At 51.5% G+C, this 18932-nt stretch overlaps 1 protein-coding gene across 4 annotated transcripts in view; it reads right to left on the reverse strand.

Moving 5' to 3' along the window:
- Positions 1-15601, reverse strand: part of PGS1 (phosphatidylglycerophosphate synthase 1) — a 39168-nt gene extending 23567 nt beyond the window's left edge. For 2 of the 4 annotated variants that reach the window (XR_009049964.1, XM_057715194.1), the window contains exons 1-5: positions 15423-15553; positions 6798-6987; positions 4227-4304; positions 2506-2605; positions 553-742 (exon numbers count right to left, since the gene is read on the reverse strand). Coding sequence is in view for 3 of the 4 variants with exons in the window: in XM_057715194.1 (XP_057571177.1) it covers positions 553-742; positions 2506-2605; positions 4227-4304; positions 6798-6902 (473 nt within the window). In the remaining variant the exon portion in view is untranslated. Of the gene's footprint in view, positions 1-552; positions 743-2505; positions 2606-4226; positions 4305-6797; positions 6988-9048; positions 9112-15422 lie in introns of those variants that run through there. The other 2 variants (XM_057715192.1, XM_057715193.1) reach the window with 2 other exon arrangements.
- Between the last annotated feature and the right edge of the window lie 3331 nt (positions 15602-18932).

Genomic DNA, 18932 nt, shown 5'->3' on the forward strand with positions numbered 1-18932 from the left:
AGCAGCGGCCAATTAACAGACAGCTGCTGAGCCTGGCCGCTCAACAAGAGGCAGGCAAGAGACACTCAGGTGATACAGAGGAGCAGCCGCAAGGCTCTCCCCTCATAAGCTGACCACGAGAGGAGCCGCGGACATTTACAGAGCCAAGGGTCCCTCGGGCGTGTCGCCAGTGTTCCCAGAGGGTCTGGACTCCCCCTGGCCCTGCCTGACGACGCATGCGTCCCCTCGGGTTTCTCGTGTACCAAGTGAGGGAAAGACCCCTTGGGGCGACACTGAGCATTAGGAGAGACGGTACACCAAGGGCTCGTGCGGGAGTGAGCACACAGGAGGGCTCGGAAAACCACGGCCAGCTTTCCGTTGCCCTTCCTGCCTTCCAGCCTCCGTGGCGGACAGGGCACCGGGAAGATGCGGAGAGAGCGAGGCCACCAGACTACACACATACCAGCAGGTCCTCAAAGGCTCGAGGGGATGGACTTTCCCTTCTCCATGTTCTCCGAGCTTCTGCCCTGAGGAATATGAAGGGAGATCCCTGACAGAAGGAAGCTGACTCACCCGCTCAGGATGACGTTGTTATCAAAGAGGTACACCTTGATGTGCTGGAGGCCGATGGTCTCGTTGAAGCGCTCGGGGATGAGGAGCCGCAGGAACCCGCGGAGGTTAGGAGTGTGGAAGAGGGAGACTCGGACCTGTTCTGGAAATCTCTGCAGCAGCGGAAGCAGCATCGTGCGAGAGTTCTTCCTTCCTGAAGACGTGGGCAAGCAGGAGAGAAAGGACAGGAGAGTCACACCAGGAAAAACACACAGCCTTGCCAAGACATACAGTAGTCAAACTGACAAAAATTAAAGACAGAGAAAAGTTATTAAAAGCAACAAGGGAAAAACGACAAATAACATACAAGGGAACTCCCATAAGATTAACAGCTGATTTCTCAGCAGAAACTCTGCAAGCCAGAAGGGAGTGGTACGATATATTTAAAGTGATGAAAGGGAAGAACCTACAACCAAGAATACTCTACCCAGCAAGGGGCTCATTCAGATTTGATGGAGAAATCAAAAGCTTTACAGACAAGCAACAGCTAAGAGAATTCAGAACCACCAGACCAGCCCTACAACAAATGCTAAAGGAACTTCTCTAAGAGAAGAAAAGGACCTACAAAAACAAAACAATTAAGAAAATGGTAGTAGGAACATACATATCAATAATTACCTTGAATGTAAATAGACTAAATGCACCAACCAAAAGACACAGACTGGCTGAATGGATACAAAAACAAGACCCATATATATGCTGTCTCCAAGAGACCCACTTCAGACCTAGGGACACATACAGACGGAAAGTGAGGGGATGGAAAAAGATACTCTATGCAAACGAAAATCAAAAGAAAGCTGGAGTACCGATACTCATATCAGATAAAATAGACTTTAAAATAAAAAATGTTACAAGAGACAAGAAAGGACACTACATAAAGATCAAGGGATCCATCCAAGAAGAGGAGATAACAATTATAAATATATCTGCACCCAATATAGGAGCACCTCAATACATAAGGCAAATGCTAACAACTATGAAAGAAGAAATGCAAGGCAGAAATAGAGACACAGATGTAGAGAACAAACATATGGACACCAAGTGGAGAAAGCAGGGAGGGTTGGGGGGGGAATAAACTGGGAGATTGGGATACCAAATTGTACACTCTAAATATATGCTCTTTATTGTCTGTTAACTGTATCTCAATAAAAGTTCTTTAAAAAAAAAACAAAACACACACACAGCCTGCCAGGGAAGGAACACCCACCAAGGGCCCATGTGGCCATCCAAGTGAGACCGCAGGAGGCCATTTCCAGCCAGAGGGGCTCCGGGACAGCTTCCACCTGGACACCCACCACAACTCAGGGCAGGACTGAGAGGCCTATGTAGCGGACATCTGCTCTTCCACCACCCCGCACCCACCCACCCGCCTCCTGGTAACTGTGTCCAACCTCCTCCTGGGGGCACCACGCAGTCCCGCTTTCACATTTCTGCTCAGGGTGAAGATGACTCTGTCCACCCTGGCCCTGGGAAGGCACACAGGGCCAGGCTGGGCCGGTCAGCATGCACGGAAGCCCTGGCCCAGAGCCCGAGGCAGGCCACACGGGAGCTCCAGTCTGACCAGGAGGGAAGCAGTTGCTCTTCCAATGGACAAGATGCAGCGAGACGGGCCTGGGGCTGCCAAAGGCCACCGCAAAGAGCCAGAGAATGAAGGCAGCCCAAAGGTCCGAGCCCCGAATCACGACCCACCTGAACCAGGTCAGACATGGAAGTCAAAACAATTCTTTTTCCCAAAGTCATTTTTACTTAGACTCTTGGTCGCTCGCTGCAGAAGGAATCCTGACGGACAGGCCGTCCTGGGCCAGCCCAGACTGGCTTCAAATAGCCTTGCCACTGGCTGAGGACAGGGCAGCGAGGATGTAACTCCTAAAACAGAGGCTCTGAAAGAGGAAGAAGCAGGGAGGGCGTTAGACCTACCTCTTGAGCCCCGCGTGAAGTCTAAGAGAATGGACACCCTGAGGTCAGAAGGAAACTTCGCCTGGAGTGACTTTTCTAGACTGCTTTCCAGACAATCCACCTGCCAAGAAAAGACCCCGAAAGAACAGAAGTCAAAGATCTGAAAAGATGATTATGTATTAAAGAAATGAACCAACCTCTCAGCTAATGCCCCCATGGTCCTCTTTGAACACACATACACACACACACACGCACGCACGCACACACGCACGCACGCACGCACGCTTGCATACACCATCCGCGCTTGCTCTGACGCCAACACTGCAAAACCACTTCACCTAAGGCCGCCTCGGGAACAGTTATCAGAAAACCGGGCGTCTGTGGCCCGCGCCTGGCAGGAAGATGGCTCTGTGGGTTAGAGGTGCAATGCCCAAGGGTCTGGACCTCGCCGCTCTCGGAAACACTCACTAAGACACCAGCTCCCACACACGTCCCAACAGAGCATCCTCACAGACACACAACAAACAGCGCCCCACACACTGAGAACCCTCAGTAAATATTTGTTGAACGAATGAATCCAAGACACAACCTGCCCACTGGCCACCCTCCACGGGCTGGACATGGCATTCTTCTCTCAAGAGAACAAACAGGCTTCCCAAGCTAGCAGCTAACAGCATGTCCTGAAAGCAGGGTGCCCCTTCCTCAGACAGGAAGGGATGGGGTGGGCGCTCTCCTGCCCCCACCCTTCCCCTCGCCCTCTAACCACAACCCCTGTTCTCTCTCAGCTCTGCCCTGGGGATTTCTGGATAAGGACAAACCAAGAAACAACACTTGCTACGGGCAAGGGGCCCATCTCACTCCCTCAGAGTACAAAGCCATTCGGGGACTCCAACAACACAATGACCTCATTCACACTCACTTCAGCTTAACCTACAGATTCTGCGCTGGGCTCGTCCTACAGGAAGCACCCCCTGCACAACGGGTGACGTCTGCTCCTTCCCAGCCCCACCTGTCTCATTGGAAGGGACAAACATGGCATGAGAGCAAGTCTAGGTGGAGCCGGGCTGCCACAGACCCGGCACCTGACACCAGCCCTGGGCGAAATCAGCAGCCAGGCCGGCATGCACACTGGCTCCTCTGTCTAACACAGACTCAGAAAGCCTTCTCTATAAAGGACCAGAGAGTAAATATTCTGGGTTTTGCAGGCCAGGTGGTCTCTGTCACAGTTACTCAGTTCTGCCACTATAGTAAGAAAGCAGCCACAGACAAAACAAAAATTAATGAGTGGCTATGTTCCAATAAAGCTATTTATGGACACAGAAATTTGAATTTCACATGCTTTTCACGTGCCACAATTACTAGTCCTCTCTTGATTTTTTACCAAACGCTGGAAGTGTAAAAACCATCCTTAGTCCACAGGCCAATCATAAATAGGCAGCAGCCAGATGTGGCCTGTGGGTCACAGTTCTTGGAGCCCCAGCCTGGCAGACAGACAGCCTAGGGACCCTGTGCAAGGTGAGGAAGACACAGGCCAGCGAGGCAGAAGGCCCAGGATCACATCTCCCCACACCCCTAGCTGGTCCTCCTGACGTGCCCCAGAATCTGGGGCAACAAGAACAAGAGCTGACCTGAGCCGTGGGCCAAGGAGGGCGGCTCTACCCCAACTCCATGGCTTCGCACAGCCTGAAGTTTCGGGGTGACTCACCACTGCCACTAGGACCACCCCCCACCTTAAACCTTACCAGTTCCTGTTCCAAAGGACCTGTCCCCAAGTAGAGGGATGCCATCACGACCCGCCTCTTGGCTACTTTTATCTGCCCCTGAAGAGAAGAAACAATTCGAATTTCAACAATCATCATTCTCATAGTTCATGGGGAAAGATATAGTCCTTTGATGCTGGAGGCAGATAACACTCCGAGCTGAACTATCCTGTATCTTCACCAATTAATATTTAAAGCAAGCCCCAAATGTATGTGGTAACCTACCAAACAAGGACCCACAACCCTAATTTAAAATAGCCTGAGAGTAAAGCATGATCTAGCCATGTGACAAGCTAGAGCACAGCCATGAGGAGGATGAAGGGGGTCTGTGCACACTGACCTGAGGGAATGTGTGCAGCGCACTGCAGGGACAGAAGCAAACCACCGAACAGAACGCAAACCGTGCTCCCATCACCACCCCCACGCACATCTGTATACGAGTGTGTGTGTGTGTGTGTGTGTGTGTGTGTGTGTCCAAGGAGCAGAGCCAGAGAAGGGAGTACGGGTACAAACTTGCACTCCACCCCCACCTGCACAGCATGAGTATATAATATTTTTGAAATGCAGACAGACAGGTACCCAGCTAGACACACAAACAGAACACATCGACATTCAAAGATAACTCGTCAGTCCCAATAGCCAAAGTCCTCTCCCTAGACCCACTCCAGCCACGGGAGGATGCCGGACCCCTCTCCAGAGCTGAGCAGCCAGGCCCCAGAGGAGGTCAAGGGCAGGAAGAAGGGCAGCACCACCTCAGGGCAAGCTGGCAAGGGCACCCGGGGAGGCAGGACGCACGCACGTGCTGGCTTCCGCACGTGGCCCCCACAGCCTGCACTGTCGGTGGAGGAAAAGGGGCATCTTATCTAGATAAACACACCAACACACCACTGGGAAAGGCTTACATGCAAGGAACAAACAAAAGAATTTCCTACATTTGCTGTTTCCTTCGTTTGTTGTTTATTCAGATGGCTGCTTATGGGGAAAGTGAGTATGAAGACAGGAAAGAGAGGAAAATAAGTAAGGTGTAAGGTAATTAAGTTTAGGCAGCAAAAGTTTACGCAATTGTTTGCTGGGGCACCAGGTCCTCAGGTACAAGCTCAGCTGTAAGGAGGGCCTGGGCCTCGGCAGAAACCACGCTGCACTCTCTCCTCAGGGAGCACGGACCGCTCTGTCTGTCCTCGGAAGAAACACATCCTGCTCTGCACGGAATGTGTCGGAGAACCTGCCCACAACTCAGTGCAGAAGGCAGGGAGCAGTGGCCTCGGCTTCCTCCTGGCCTGCTGGGCCGGGCCTCCACAGCCCCATCCACCCCGGGCAGGTGCACAGCGTGGCCCCACCTCCAGGCCAGAGGACCCCCACGTGGAGACTCAGTCCATCCTTCACCCAGAGTTGACTGGGACACTAAGAACTACCTCCTGTGAAAAACCAGTTTCTTCAAGCCAAGCAGAGAACCAAGTAGAAGCAAAGAGCAAAGAGCCTCAGCATCAGTTCTACGCAAACAAGGACACATAGGAGAGTGGAGCAGTGGAGGGAAGTGGGGGAGAGCACATGCACACAGACACACACAGCATACTGGAATAAGCCAGATGGAAAGTAAGCTAAGAGTGGATCTACAGAACAATAGGGCAAGGGAGAGAAAACGCGCACGCACTCAAATGAACTAGTTTGTTGTGCTGAAAAAGGAACATCTGTGTGTATTTCCTGTTACCTCCCAGCACTCCTCCTGACCACATCATACCTAACACCACTGTCAATAAAACTCAGAGGTCATGTGAATAAAAATTAATTAGTGTTGAATTACTTCATTTCAATTGGCAGTTACCACAGAGAACGAGATGTGGCATGAACACCTGAGTAATGTATGGAACGCTGACACCTCCCCCCCCCCCGCCAAATGCAAAGTTTAGCATCTCTACCAGGAGAGAGAAGGTATAAACTTTACACAGTTACAGATAAGAACCAGGATCACGAGACCTAAAACCAGACATCCAGACTTTCCAGCTACCTGTAAATGCTCTCCACTGAATGAGAGGCTTCCAGCCCCTTCCTACGTATCAAATCCCAGCTGTAGGTTATTTGGGTCTCCATTTCCTGTTCACTACTGGATGCAGCTACTGTGTTTCGGAGAAGTTGCCGGGGCAGGGATCTGCCATGCCCTGACCAGAATGAGGTTCGTTCCCTCCCAGATGTCCTCAGCAGGGACGTGCCCGTGTGGTCCCCAGGCTCTCACTTACTTCCCATCTCGCCTACAACTCCAACACGGAACAAAGGGAATCCACGTGTCCACAAGAACCAAAACCTAGGACCTGAGCCCCACTGCCCCCAAGCTCTGAGGTGCTCCACCTGAGACATCAGCCACCCAGGGGAGCTTCTGATCACAGCTCAACCTGGCCATCTGTGAGGCTGACACCCGACAGGTGGAACCCACGGGAGTGAGCCGAGCAGCCATCAACAGCTTCTAGAACAGGAGGTGCTTTGGCCCAAGGCTCGCCCAACCTTATGCCCCCAAACCTCTAACCCCATGTCTGACCCTCTCTCTTAGACACAACTTACCTTCATGAGCTCAAAAAACTCTGCTGGTGAAGAAAGCACCCTGACGTGAGAGCTGGAGACTCCAAATTCTGGAACGAGGTTTCTGATCCACTGGAAGCGATGCATGCCCTCCGGACACAGACAGCACGGAGGCGAGGTGACCTGTGGAACAGCTGGGGACAGCAGAGGAGCCAGCAACAGCCATGGTGACCTGGGGAAAGAGGCATAGAAAGGGTCACACGTGTCAAATACTTCCTCACAAGTCTCTCTCAGTTTCTGTGGGCAAATAAGGAATTTTTTTTTTCTTGGTGAACTTCATATTTTCTAGACCATCTTAAGTGAGCCCAAACTCTGCAAAAGAATTTTTCTTCAGCCCCTACAAATTGAGCAACTAAAGAAGTGCCAAAGCCTACAGATAAACCCCAAATTTTACACTGATTCCAAACAACTCAAAATTTAGAGCAGCCACAAGTAAATTTAGAAAAGCCATCGCCTGGTTAATGACCCCAAGAAACCCACCTGCAGAAAGCTGCCAAAGGCTGCCAGCAAGGGCAAGTCTGGTTTCAGTCTGGTGACTGCAACCCAGACCCCCAGCTGTCTGACTGATGAGATAAATGGGCTTTTATTCAGGGAAGGACCCAGAACAAAAATTAACTTTTCTCTTTAATACTCGGATACAGAGAGAAAAGCTGGAGCTGGAAGAGGTCATCTCAAGAGGGGCCAGTGGTGACAACTGCCCTTTCACCACTGGACACATCCTGCTCGGAGGTCACACCCCGTCTCTGGCCAGCTCCTGTCCACTAAGGCCGAGACCGCAGTAAATGGTCCCCTGCCTGCTGAGCCTCATCTCCGTCGGGATGACAGGACACCTGCAGGGGCCGGGGGAGGGCACTGCACACCCAGAGCCCCACGCCGACCAGCCCTCATCTGACTTCCAGCAAAGAGCAGCAGGAAAATCCTCTTCAGTGTGTGACCTTCACCACGGCCTCAAGAGGGACTCTAGGGAAAGGATGCTTAAACACCCCAAGGCCTGAAGGGCCACAAATTCCAGGAAGATGATTTCATTCACTTGCCTCCTGATAAAACACTGAATCTTCCCAGGGTTCGTGAATGTCCCTAATCACACACCAGATGGCCCGCAGCTGTGCTTCCCAGAAAAGCCCACCGGGCTGTCACGGCAACTCACTGCCAAGAAAACTTTAGTCAGTGGGTAGAAGACACCAGGTCTGGACCCTGGGAAGCCAGGGTTTGCCACAGGCCTCCAAGCAGAGGTGGGGAAGCGGCCGTCCCTGCCTGCTGCCTCTGAAATGGTGGGGACCACACTCCCAGGCATCAGCTTGCGACAATTCTCCTCCGGCTTCTGGGTAACAAGCAGCAAATGAAAGGTCTAAATGTGTAAACGAGGGACTGCGGCCTCAATTTCCCCAAAGTGGAGGCCGTGCTCCTGCTGTGCTCACGGCTACCTCCCAGAGGGGAGAGGGAGAGCCTTCAGTCCAGTGGAAAACCACAAGAGCGGGAAAGGCGCGCAGCAATCTATCAACGTGAAGCCCCACGGGGGGCCTAAAGTCTAACATTCATTAATTAAACATAGTCTGTTTGAGGAGGAAAACCCCACAGCACCGTAAAATCAACGGATCTCCCAGCCTCGCGGCACTTATTGCTCACACCATATGAAAAAGATCCAGGGCGTCGCCTGCGCCCCAGGCCATGCAGTCAGTCCCCACACGTTCTTCAGGTGAGCCAACAAGACTCAGAGCTGCTCCCAAAAAGGAAGATGAGGAAACACCTCTTTGGCACACAGCAACCCAGGAGAGGGCAAGTGCCAACTCGGGCCTCAATCCAAGTGGTCACATGAGCACCGATGGTGTACGGAGGAGGCACGACCGGCCTGGGCACTGCCACCCACAAACCTGGTGGCCTCACCAGCCTACACACCTGAAATCACCCAAGAACACAAAAGCAAACGCTAAGACTAAAGAAAGGTCAAAATATACATACAGTGCATGTGCTTCAAGTGACCAAAAAGGGGAGCCTCAGCTGCTGGGGAGGCCTCACAACACCCTCCCTCCAAATGGGCTCTGATCACCTGGTGGGATTCAGACAGGAAGTGCGGCGGCTCTAAGCTAGGACAGGTGCGAGCAAAGGGAAGAGGCAGGAACTGCCAAGACCCCAAGCTCCAGAAAAACCCAGGAGGAGCTCAACAGGCAGTCAAGAGAAGACACACAGCGCGTACACTGGGGTCGAGCCCCGGCCACCGAGGAGAGGGGCTCACCCCAGGCCACCGCGGGCAGGTCACAGTCAGGGCGCAGGCCTGCCAAGCAGCTCTCCCGGGAAGCTTCCACCGGGGCCTCAGTCCAAGATTTGCTGAGGGTTTTTTTAATGTTGCTTCCTGTTTAACCTGTGTGCTGACAGGTTTATTTTTGTTAGAGAGAAGAAGGAACTGAAAGCCAATTAGGCTTCAGGGATTCATCATGAAGGAGACCCAATCCTGGAGTGGTAACTTTACATTTCAGAGAGGAAGGTCCTTGGAAAAGGAGCACAGAGTTTTGTAAAGGCCCCACAAGGTTGGCACAGATGGGGAGCCCACAGCCAGACCCCAGACACTCAGAATCAAACTGCAGCGCCTGGGCAGGGGCAGAAACAGTCAGCCCCCATGGGAGGCTGCGCAGGGGCCCACGTTCTCCGTTCATCTCAGCCAGATCCCCGCGGGGGCAAGTTCCCGCTTTCCACGATGGACTCCTGGGAATCTTCTCAGAAAAGGTTTCTCCCGGTGCCAGCCCAGCCCCTGCTGCACAGTAATCCCAGCCTCCAGGGGCCGACCACCTGCACAAGCAATTGCCCCAGTGCGGGCAGCTGTCCCAGGTCAAAGCCCTAACGCCCAAGAGACGGGAGGAGGCAGAGAGCTGCGGTTACGCTACAAAAAAAGCAGGGCTGTCACACTCCCCATTTAGAGAACTAAACCCACACACACACAATTTCCACATCTAGACATGCACTCCCCTGAATCATCTCTTTCCAGATACCATCTAGCTCCCATTTCTAGTTACAGGGAGGAGGAAGTGGCGGGGGCTGGGGAACCAGATGATGAGGCTCTGCCGCCCTGGGTTATCAGGGAAGTTTAGCGGACGAGGCTAGGGCCAGAGCAGGGGCGCGCCCTGGAACTGGAACTCTGGCAAAAGCCTAAGCGCTTGGCTACAGCCCTCAGTCAGTGGCGGAGGCGGCAAACACAAACAATGCAAAGCAACCCTCAGCCCACAATTCTGAGGGTGAGATGGGATGGCATCCTCTCCAAAGGTGGGGCTCCAGCCACCACCCACACGACACCTGACTCCTGGGAAAGGTTCAGCCCCTTGATTTAGGGCTTCCTGTGAAATCTGCAGGCAAATTCCCTGAGCTGGGGAGTGGGCTAAGCCTAACTGCTGAGGACCCCCTGACCTGGGGCCACTCCCTCCACCCAGAAAGGGGCCTGGGGGAATGGGGTGAGAGGATGGGGGGCGTGACTCTAGGAGGGCACAGGGAGTATGAAAGGCGGCAGCAGTGGGGAGGAGGGGAAGTTTCTTCCCAGCATCTCTAAAAGTTACCCACCTCTAAACTGACTTGACCAAGGACAGCGTGCGGTGACGCTCTTGTCCGTGGACCAGGGGCCACCATTAAAGCAAGGACAGCAGAAGCCTGCCCAGGTACTGGTCAGTCCTAGACAAGACAGTGCACCTACCCCAACTCAGGAGAGGCAAAGGACGGCAGCGGGACTTGAGTTCAGAGCAGCCAGCCAAACCAAAAGAGCGAGAGCAGAACGGCTGCTGAGACACCATGAACACACCTATGTGCAAAGGAAGCTTCAGGAAACAGGAGAAGGCACTTCTCCTTTGTGTGGGGAGACAGGAGGTTTCCATTCCACCAAACATTCTGAAGCTGCAAATGCTCCGCAGGAAAACACTGCCACACCTCGCGTTCTTTCCGTTCGTAAGGCTGCACAACAGAGCACCTGGAGGTCCGGCCGAGCTGCTCTCACTGGGGCAGTGGAGGTGCCACTAAGGAAAGGCAGCACCAGAGAATTCCACCTGGGTCTGCACTTCACCTCCACCAGGCCCCTCAGCTCTCACGGCTTCAGAGGACACAGGTGCTTCCCCTGGGGCTGGGGTGGTGTCACCCACTACCTGTGGGACATGAGGAAGCAGGGAACCTCCTGGGGTCTTTTCAAAACAGGGTCTGCAGGGCTCTGAAGGAAGAAAATGGTGATGCCAGAGGACTGTCTCCTTCACTAACCACAAATCCACCGTGGACAGCACAGCAGCTCTGTCCCTCACTTAAGTGTCCTGGACACAGGGTCATGGTCTAAAGGTCCACAAGCTCTCCGGGAACTATAAGATTCGTGGTACACACTATGTGGTTCAGATCCCACCCAAACCTGAACAAAACGATGAAAAAAGAAAGAAGGCTTTAAAAGAAACTGAGCCCTCCTGATTGCAATATTTTCAGAAACTACTTTTTAAGAAAAACCCACCCTCCCCCCATCACACACATTTAAACGTAAAGAGGTGAAGCTATGAGAAAAGAGCAACAGTCATAACACTTCCTGAGAAAGGCTCGAGAAACTACACGAAGGGACCAGACTTCCTGCAGCCCTGGCAGCAGGCAGCCCTTCCTGACTAACGCAAGACCTAAACCCAAGTAAGGGAAATGAGTGTGAATTCCCGTAGGTCACAGAAGACCAACGGCCGCTGAACTCCCACAAGAAGTCCGGCAAGAGGCCGGGGCTGCCAGCATGTGGCAACACGCTGCCCGGATGACTCTCCTCCTGGCTTGTCCAGAGGAAAGCTGATTACATCGAGGGGCCAGAAACCTAACACAGGCGTATAACCCGTAACACACCTCTGTAGCCAAAGGCACCAGGCATAGCAGAGTGCTTGCCGACAACCGCTCACACATGCTCTACTAATCCAAACCTAATTCAACCAGCCTGACTTCCCAGCAGCCTTGAAAACTACTCGTTTACATTACTCAGATCAGGTGTTTACAAGGGCATTATCTATCAGAACGCTTTAATCCCAGGCTAGTTTCTATCTACAAGCACACAGCTGAGTGACCAGCCTAATTCATCACCAGCAGCAACGTGCTCAGAGGCTACTCAGGTTAATGTGAACTTAATAAAGCTACAATTTACAAGTCAGTCAGCTGCAAGTCTTATTTTAATTCTCTGCAAGATCGAATTTGAATTATTTGGGGGAAATCATGCTTTGATTCTAAATAGGCCCCCCCCCCCCCGTCCATTCTAATGCTATAATAAACCACCAAGAGATGGCTCTACCGAACTCTAATGAGTAACGGGGACTGGGTCCCGGCATCAGAAAATTCAGAGAAAAACTAATTTCTGGAAATCTGGTGGTCCCTCAGAGTAAAAGCTGAACAAGAGCATGTTGAGCTGGCATTACAAGGTAAGAAAATCTAATAAAAATAGTTTGCTAGTTATGTTTCCCTCTTACAACTCAGGAAAGTCAGGACACCCCACCCCCACCCCACCACACATGCACACATACACACACCTAGAATACAGAAAATAGAACTTGGGTTTCAAAAATAAAGGCTTTTCTGCACACATAGCTCAAATTGAAAATAGTTTTAAAAAAAGAAAAAGGAGACCACGGAGAAAATATTTCCTTGTATGGCAGGCAAACTCAGTTAGGAACTAACGCCCTCTTGACACGTTTCCCACTAGGTCTCATCTACTCCAAATAACAAGTCAATTCTGTGTAGTCTGTTGACTCCAAAAGACTGCCTGAAGTTTCTGTCCCCCTCTCCTGAGCACCGGATCTGCCAGTCACCTGAACAGCGAGCGCCTCCACTTGGACCCACCTGGATACTAATTGACATGCCCCGAACTCACCTTATCCTCACCCCCCAAACTTGGTCCGCTTTCTCACTTCTCACTCCCTGCTGTAGTGAAGTGTGCCACCATCCATGTGGTCACCCAAGTCAGAAACATGACCTACCTCCTCAGCACCCCCCACTTACACAACCCCCACCAGAGCTGATTCCAGTCCAACCCTCTCTTCTCTTCCCACTGTCCCTGACGTCATACAAGCCCCACGCCCTCAGGCCTAGACCGTTATCAAGAGAAATTGTACAGGGACTCTCAGAGCTTGCCTCCTGAGGCCTCAGCCCAGCTCCTCTCTCTCCCTCCCGTCCCTCCTCAGTACCCAGTCGGCTCTTGGAAACGGTCTGAGTACCTATGGAACCTCAGGGCTGCCTTCTGCTGCTGCCACCATCAACTTCCATCACTCACTATCCTCCCCAGAACACTACCTTTCCACTCGCTCACCTAGCCTACTCCTGCACGACTCCAAAACACAGCTCCAAGATCACCGCCACCAGGAAGCCTTTTGTGACTTCCAGGTATGCCTTAGTGCTGCCGTGACCTTTCCTACCTTACTTCACTATTGTCTGTTTATGGGTCTGAGCACCCTGAAGGTGGGGCTATGTATTTTTGTTTCCTTGGTACCTAGCACAGCATAGCAGTGCTCTACACATGCATGCTGGATAACTGAATGAATCCAGCTGTCTGTGATAATGAGTCAGATGCCTTCTTAAGAGAAAAACAGTATTTCCAGATCACTAATTGGAAGTCATTTTAAATAGCGTTCTCTGTCACTACAGCTGTTTCTATAACTAAGAGAAAACCACTGCAGTAAAGAACCGTTCCCTCTCGCCACTCCCCTTGCTAGTCACGAGGATTCACCAGGCACTCTAACGGTTGAGTCAGACTGGCAAACTAAAATCTAAAATAACGTAAGTTTGTGACTACACAGAACTATTATCAATGAATCAATGATCAGAGTTACAAGAAACCACATCATTCGGGGAATGAGGAATTGGGAGGTGCAACTGAACAATGGAGAAGAAACGAAAGTCAGCAGCCACTAGAGGTGAGTGGCCACACAGACATGAGTAACCCCACACCCAAGCCACAGAGAAGCAGAAGAAAACCTGCAAACCGAATACAGCAGAGAAAGGGCCAGAAATCCACAGTATTGTAGTAATACCGCTCAAAGCATTTATCCTGTCCTAGCGTAGGCATCACCTCCAAGGATCAGAAGACGCAGATTCCTGACATTTGTGTTTCTGTGTCTGAGATTTAACTGAGTTCCTGGTTTAACTGTTGACCCTGAGAAACAACTCTCTCTCTCAACTTAATCAAAAAGAAATATGGAGCCACGAGTCCTGCATCCACTGATGCTGTTTACAAAAAAAGACTTTAAGAAGTCAATTTAGACTAACCCCACCACCACACTGCCCCCCTCCCCAACAACAACAACAAAACACTGAAGAGAAATGTCTTTCTTAAAAGAATTTGTGGTGATTGCCCCAACATCCTTTAGTAATCAATTCCAATGTTAAACAATGATTAACTATGAAGTGTTTTTTTGTATAGTTTAAATACATACAAGGGAAGTGACAAAATGGCCTAAACATCTCCTCCTTGAGAACATTTTTTGAAACTTTAAACCAAATTTCTCAGTGGTTTGCTGCCAGGATGTAGAAGTCATCTGACTTCACTACCCACTGGAATGAACAGGTCTTTGCTAAGCACCCATAACAGAAAAGGAAGGCCACTTCTACACCCCACTCCCACCGGGTTCAGTGATGTGAAACTTAAAGCTGTTCTAATCAGTAAGCTTCCAAGAGTTCCGTCCTGTGCTGATTCTACCACAAAAAGTTCCCCTAAGTCAAACTTGAATTTTTGCTGAAAATCTTCCAACGTAACCCAATATGAAGCAAGTATCTTTCCATACCTAGAATCAGCACACAAGACTGGACCACAGATCTCCCGACCAAACGCCAAAAGGTCAAATCTCACCCAAGCAGCAGATAAAAATCTAACACAGGCGCAAACTCTATGAAAGGATGCAGTTCTAAGATTTTTTCTGTTAAGAAACAAGAATAAGGTCCGAATCTCTCTAACAAGAAAGCTATATGCACACAAGGAAATTCTTTTTTTTTTTTCCTTCTAATATTAGCAACAGCAGCAGGCCTCTTAGGTCAGCACGTTCTTGGCAAATGTTTACTTTCAAAGACCACTGCCTGAAAGAATTGCTTCAAAGCCTACTTCACTGTTTCCATAACTCACTTCAGTACTTTTCCAGAACACAGGCCCTTTGCAAAGTGTAAAAGGGGTTTCAAGTGGTTCCTCTTCCCTCGCCTGGGTGTTCCTGACTCAGGATTGCTTCACAGCCCTTTCTGGCAGGATGTGAGAAATGCTGCAGGCATAGAATCCCAGCAGGGCTGATTCACTCCCGCCAAGTCACCTCGCAGTTAGGATTACTTAAGGAAAAGACCCCACCGGACCCAAACAGTGTCTCTCGCGAAGACTCTCCAACACTCACACCCTGGGGCCCAAAGCAACGCACCAACTCAGCCCCCCGGCCCCGAGTGTGCACGCGCAAGCCCCTCCGCTCCAGTGTACGAAGATGGGAGGCCGGGCTCGTCCCCCCGCAGCCCCGGGCCGGCCCGGCAGACCGCGGGCGCGGGACCCCTCCCCGGGAAGGCCGGCGGCGAGGCGGGGCCGCGGAGGCCGGGCCGGCCCGCGCGCGGGGACATGGAGGGCTCTCCGCGACGCCGGGCGCGCCCGCAGCCCCGCCGCCCTCTCACCTCCTGCGCCGGCGGTCCCGGTTCCTGCCGAGTCGGTCGGACAGGCGCCCCAGGAGTGCGGCCAGCCCGGGGCGGCCAGGCAGGAGGCCCAGCAGGCGCCTCCAGAACACCGGCCCCGCCGCCGCAGCCGCCGCCGCCGCCATGGAGACTCGCCGCTTCCGCTTCCGCTTCCGGCGCGCGAGAACTTTATTGACAACCGCGCGCGCGGACACGGGCTGCGCTCGCGAGCAGCGAGGGGAGGCGGCCCCGCCCCGCAGCCTCAGTTTCCTGCCAGGTGGGCACAGGTGTGCTGCGCGCCGGGGACAGCCCGTGGATGAGCAGGGCGCAGGCACCAGCATCCCCTGACTCGGCCTCGATACCTGATGGGGGTGGATAGTGGGGGGCATCACCTGTCAGACCCCACGACCACCGAGTTCAGGCTGGACCTGACAGGCCAACCCCCCCACCCCCACCCCGCCTCCAAGGTGTTAGGTGAGAAGTACAGAAGTTCGTGACCGCTGACGCACCCGGGCGCACTGAGATCGGAAAATCCCCACCAGACCCAGGCGGGACCATCTTTCACCTTGTCAGCCCCGGGCCTGCAGTTCCAGGGCACAGAGCAGCTCACCCAGTCTAGGTGCAGTGAAGACCCCCGCCATCCTCCCCATGCGCCCAAATGCATGCACATGCTGTAACCCCCACCCCCACCCCCCTCGGTAACTACGGCTCCATGGCCAAAGAGGCTGAAGGAGCTCATCCCTGCAGCCAAGAACACTTTTTGTAGCTGATTTTAAAAAGATAACAGATGACTCTCGTCTGTAACGAGGTTCCTTGGCAGGATCCACATAGGCTGGGACTTGGAAACTGGAAAAGCTATAGGAGATAATCATATCCTACTTATTCCAGGGGGGTGTTGTGTGGTTAAAAGGATGTGGACACACTGGATACAAAACATTCCAAATTCTGCTTTCACCAAATTATCCGGAGGAAATCAATTACACATTGCCTACAAGAATGTTCATCTCAGCACTGTTCATATCAACAGTGTGGAAGCAATCAACAGCGAGGGACTTCCCTGGTGGTGCAGTGGTTAAGAATCTGCCTGCCAATGCAGGGGACACAGGTTCGATCCCTGGGGGGGGGGGAAGATCCCACATGCCTTGGAGCAACTAAGCCCATGTGCTACAACTACTGAGCCCACATGCTGCAACTACTGAAGCCCGAGTGCCTAGAGCCCGTGCTCCACAGCTGGAGAAGCCACCCACTGAGAAGCCCGCACACCTCAACGAAGAGCAGCCCTACTAGGCACGACTAGAGAAAGCCTTGTTCGCAGCAACAAAGACCTAACACAGCCAAAAAATAAACAAATAAATAAAATCTTTTAAAAAAATCAACAGTGAGGGAGTTGGTTAAATAATGGTACATCACTATGTTGAAAGACCATGCATTCATTAAAAAAAAAAGTATATTCTAGAAGAATGGTTAATGGGAGTTCCCTGGCAGTTCCCAGTCCAGTGGTTAGGACTCAGCGCTTTCACTGCCATGGCCCCAGGGTTCAATCCCTGGTTGGGGAACTAAGATCCCACAAGCCTATCCTGTAAGCCATGCAGTGTGACCAAAAAGAAAGAGGGAAAGAAGAAAGGAAGAAAGAAAGAAAAGAAGAAAAAGAGGAAGAAGAAGGAGGAGGAAGAGAATGGTTAATGAAATTAAGTCTAAAATCCAAATTTCGAAGAGTAGTATAGAGCTTATCCCACTTTGTTAAAAATTGGAGAGAGAGTGTGTACAGAGAGACAAAGTAAATACACCAAAATGTTAACATTGGTTATTTGGTGCTATTTAAGAATTTCCAAATTGTTTACAAGCAATGAGTATTTCAGATTTTAATTTTTCCTTTAAGTTCAGATAGCTTTACAAATACAGGGTGGAATTTGATTCAAGTCTTCCAAGTTAGAAGTGGTGAATCATCAAATTGCCTAATTTCCAGGAACTAGAATGAAACTATCCCTTGCTTGGTTCCACTTTTGCACAGTGCTGGCACAGGGTAGTTGCAGGGTCAAGTTGCTGAATCGCTGCACCATGATGCTGGGCAATGAGTACCACATGGACCACAGGAGCATCCTAACTATCCTGAAAAGAGCTGGCAGCTTCTTTTTGCATGTGATGCTTTGCTGGGTGAGGTATTAAGTGAGATAAACAACCATAGTACCATCCCACTGGGAATTTCTGATCTAAAGTAAACTATAGTAGCACACAGAGATATTGACATTATGGTAAGTTAAACCAAGGAGTATTTACATTAAGTATAAACAGCAGGCAATGACCCCAGTCCTTTCTGAAGCCACACACCAAGAGCCTCTGGCCTTCCTGGCTACTTTGAAACAGAGCTACAACAGAGTGAAGCAACTACGATTTTGCCCTACAACACGCACATTTCGAGGTTGCAAAAATTTTAAATAATGGTTTTCAGGGATTGAGCAATATTTTACATGGTTACATTTTTACATGATGACAGCACAAACACTGTTTCCTCCAAGAGGTCTCATCTGGGTTGGTCAGGAAGAATAAGTAGAGAAGATAAGTCATGCTCAGCTAGCACAAGCAGCCCAGAAATTCTGCCTGGGAGCACTCCAAGCTGCTTGGAGGACAGGCGGTCTGGGCAGACATGACAACAGCTCCTGGGGGTTCTCAAGTCACACCTTGATGACCCCGGACGAGAAAGCATCTGTCCTCTGAAACCACCCCCTGCGGCTCAGGAGCCTGTCCACTGAGTCCCCCTCGTCCTCCTGTCCTCACGCACTGCCTTCTCGTTAGTCTGCTCGTTTCTTCCCAAACAGGAGATGCCAGGGTGAGAACGACAGGGTCGATGGACTGATGACCGAGATCAAGCCTTCCCAAACGGAAAAGGAAACCCGTTCAAGAAAAAGAGAGTTGACGTCAAGGAGTGGTGGGCTGCTGCCCCTGATAGCAGGACTGCTCTCCCAGGCAGGAAACACCAGGAAATCCTGAGCCAAGGACCCGTGCCTCACTGTCTGTGATTCACTCCCTGGACCGAAAATCATGCCAGTGTAAGAGGAAAGCCCCTCCTCCCCCAGCTTGCTTTATGAGTGAGGGTCTCTCGCAAACACAGGGCTATTGCACATTCAAGAGGGAGGAAGGGGTTGGCCAGCCCATCTCCTGCCTCGGTGATGAGAAACTGTCCTAGGTTAGTTTGACATGAGGACTGATGGGCTGTTTCTGAGGAGCATGCTCTTGTTTTGTAGGGAATGCAGCCTAGGCACTAAGGATGGCATGAAACCAGCCTTGGGGCCACTGCCTGCTTCCCCCTCTATTCTTCCACTTGGTCACCACCCAGCCTTAAAGCCCGGCCTTTTTACAACCCTTCAAACTCCACACACACGTTGCTGCCTTAGGATCTCTGCGTTAGTTGTTCTGTCTGCTTACAGTGTGCTCCACTACCACCATCACCACCCCCAGCTCCTCTCATCCTTCAGAGCTCTGTCCAAAGGTCACCTTTCCCTGTAAAGGCCCTCC

This window comes from Hippopotamus amphibius, chromosome 17 (assembly GCF_030028045.1).
Source record: "Hippopotamus amphibius kiboko isolate mHipAmp2 chromosome 17, mHipAmp2.hap2, whole genome shotgun sequence".
Lineage (NCBI taxonomy): Eukaryota > Metazoa > Chordata > Mammalia > Artiodactyla > Hippopotamidae > Hippopotamus > Hippopotamus amphibius.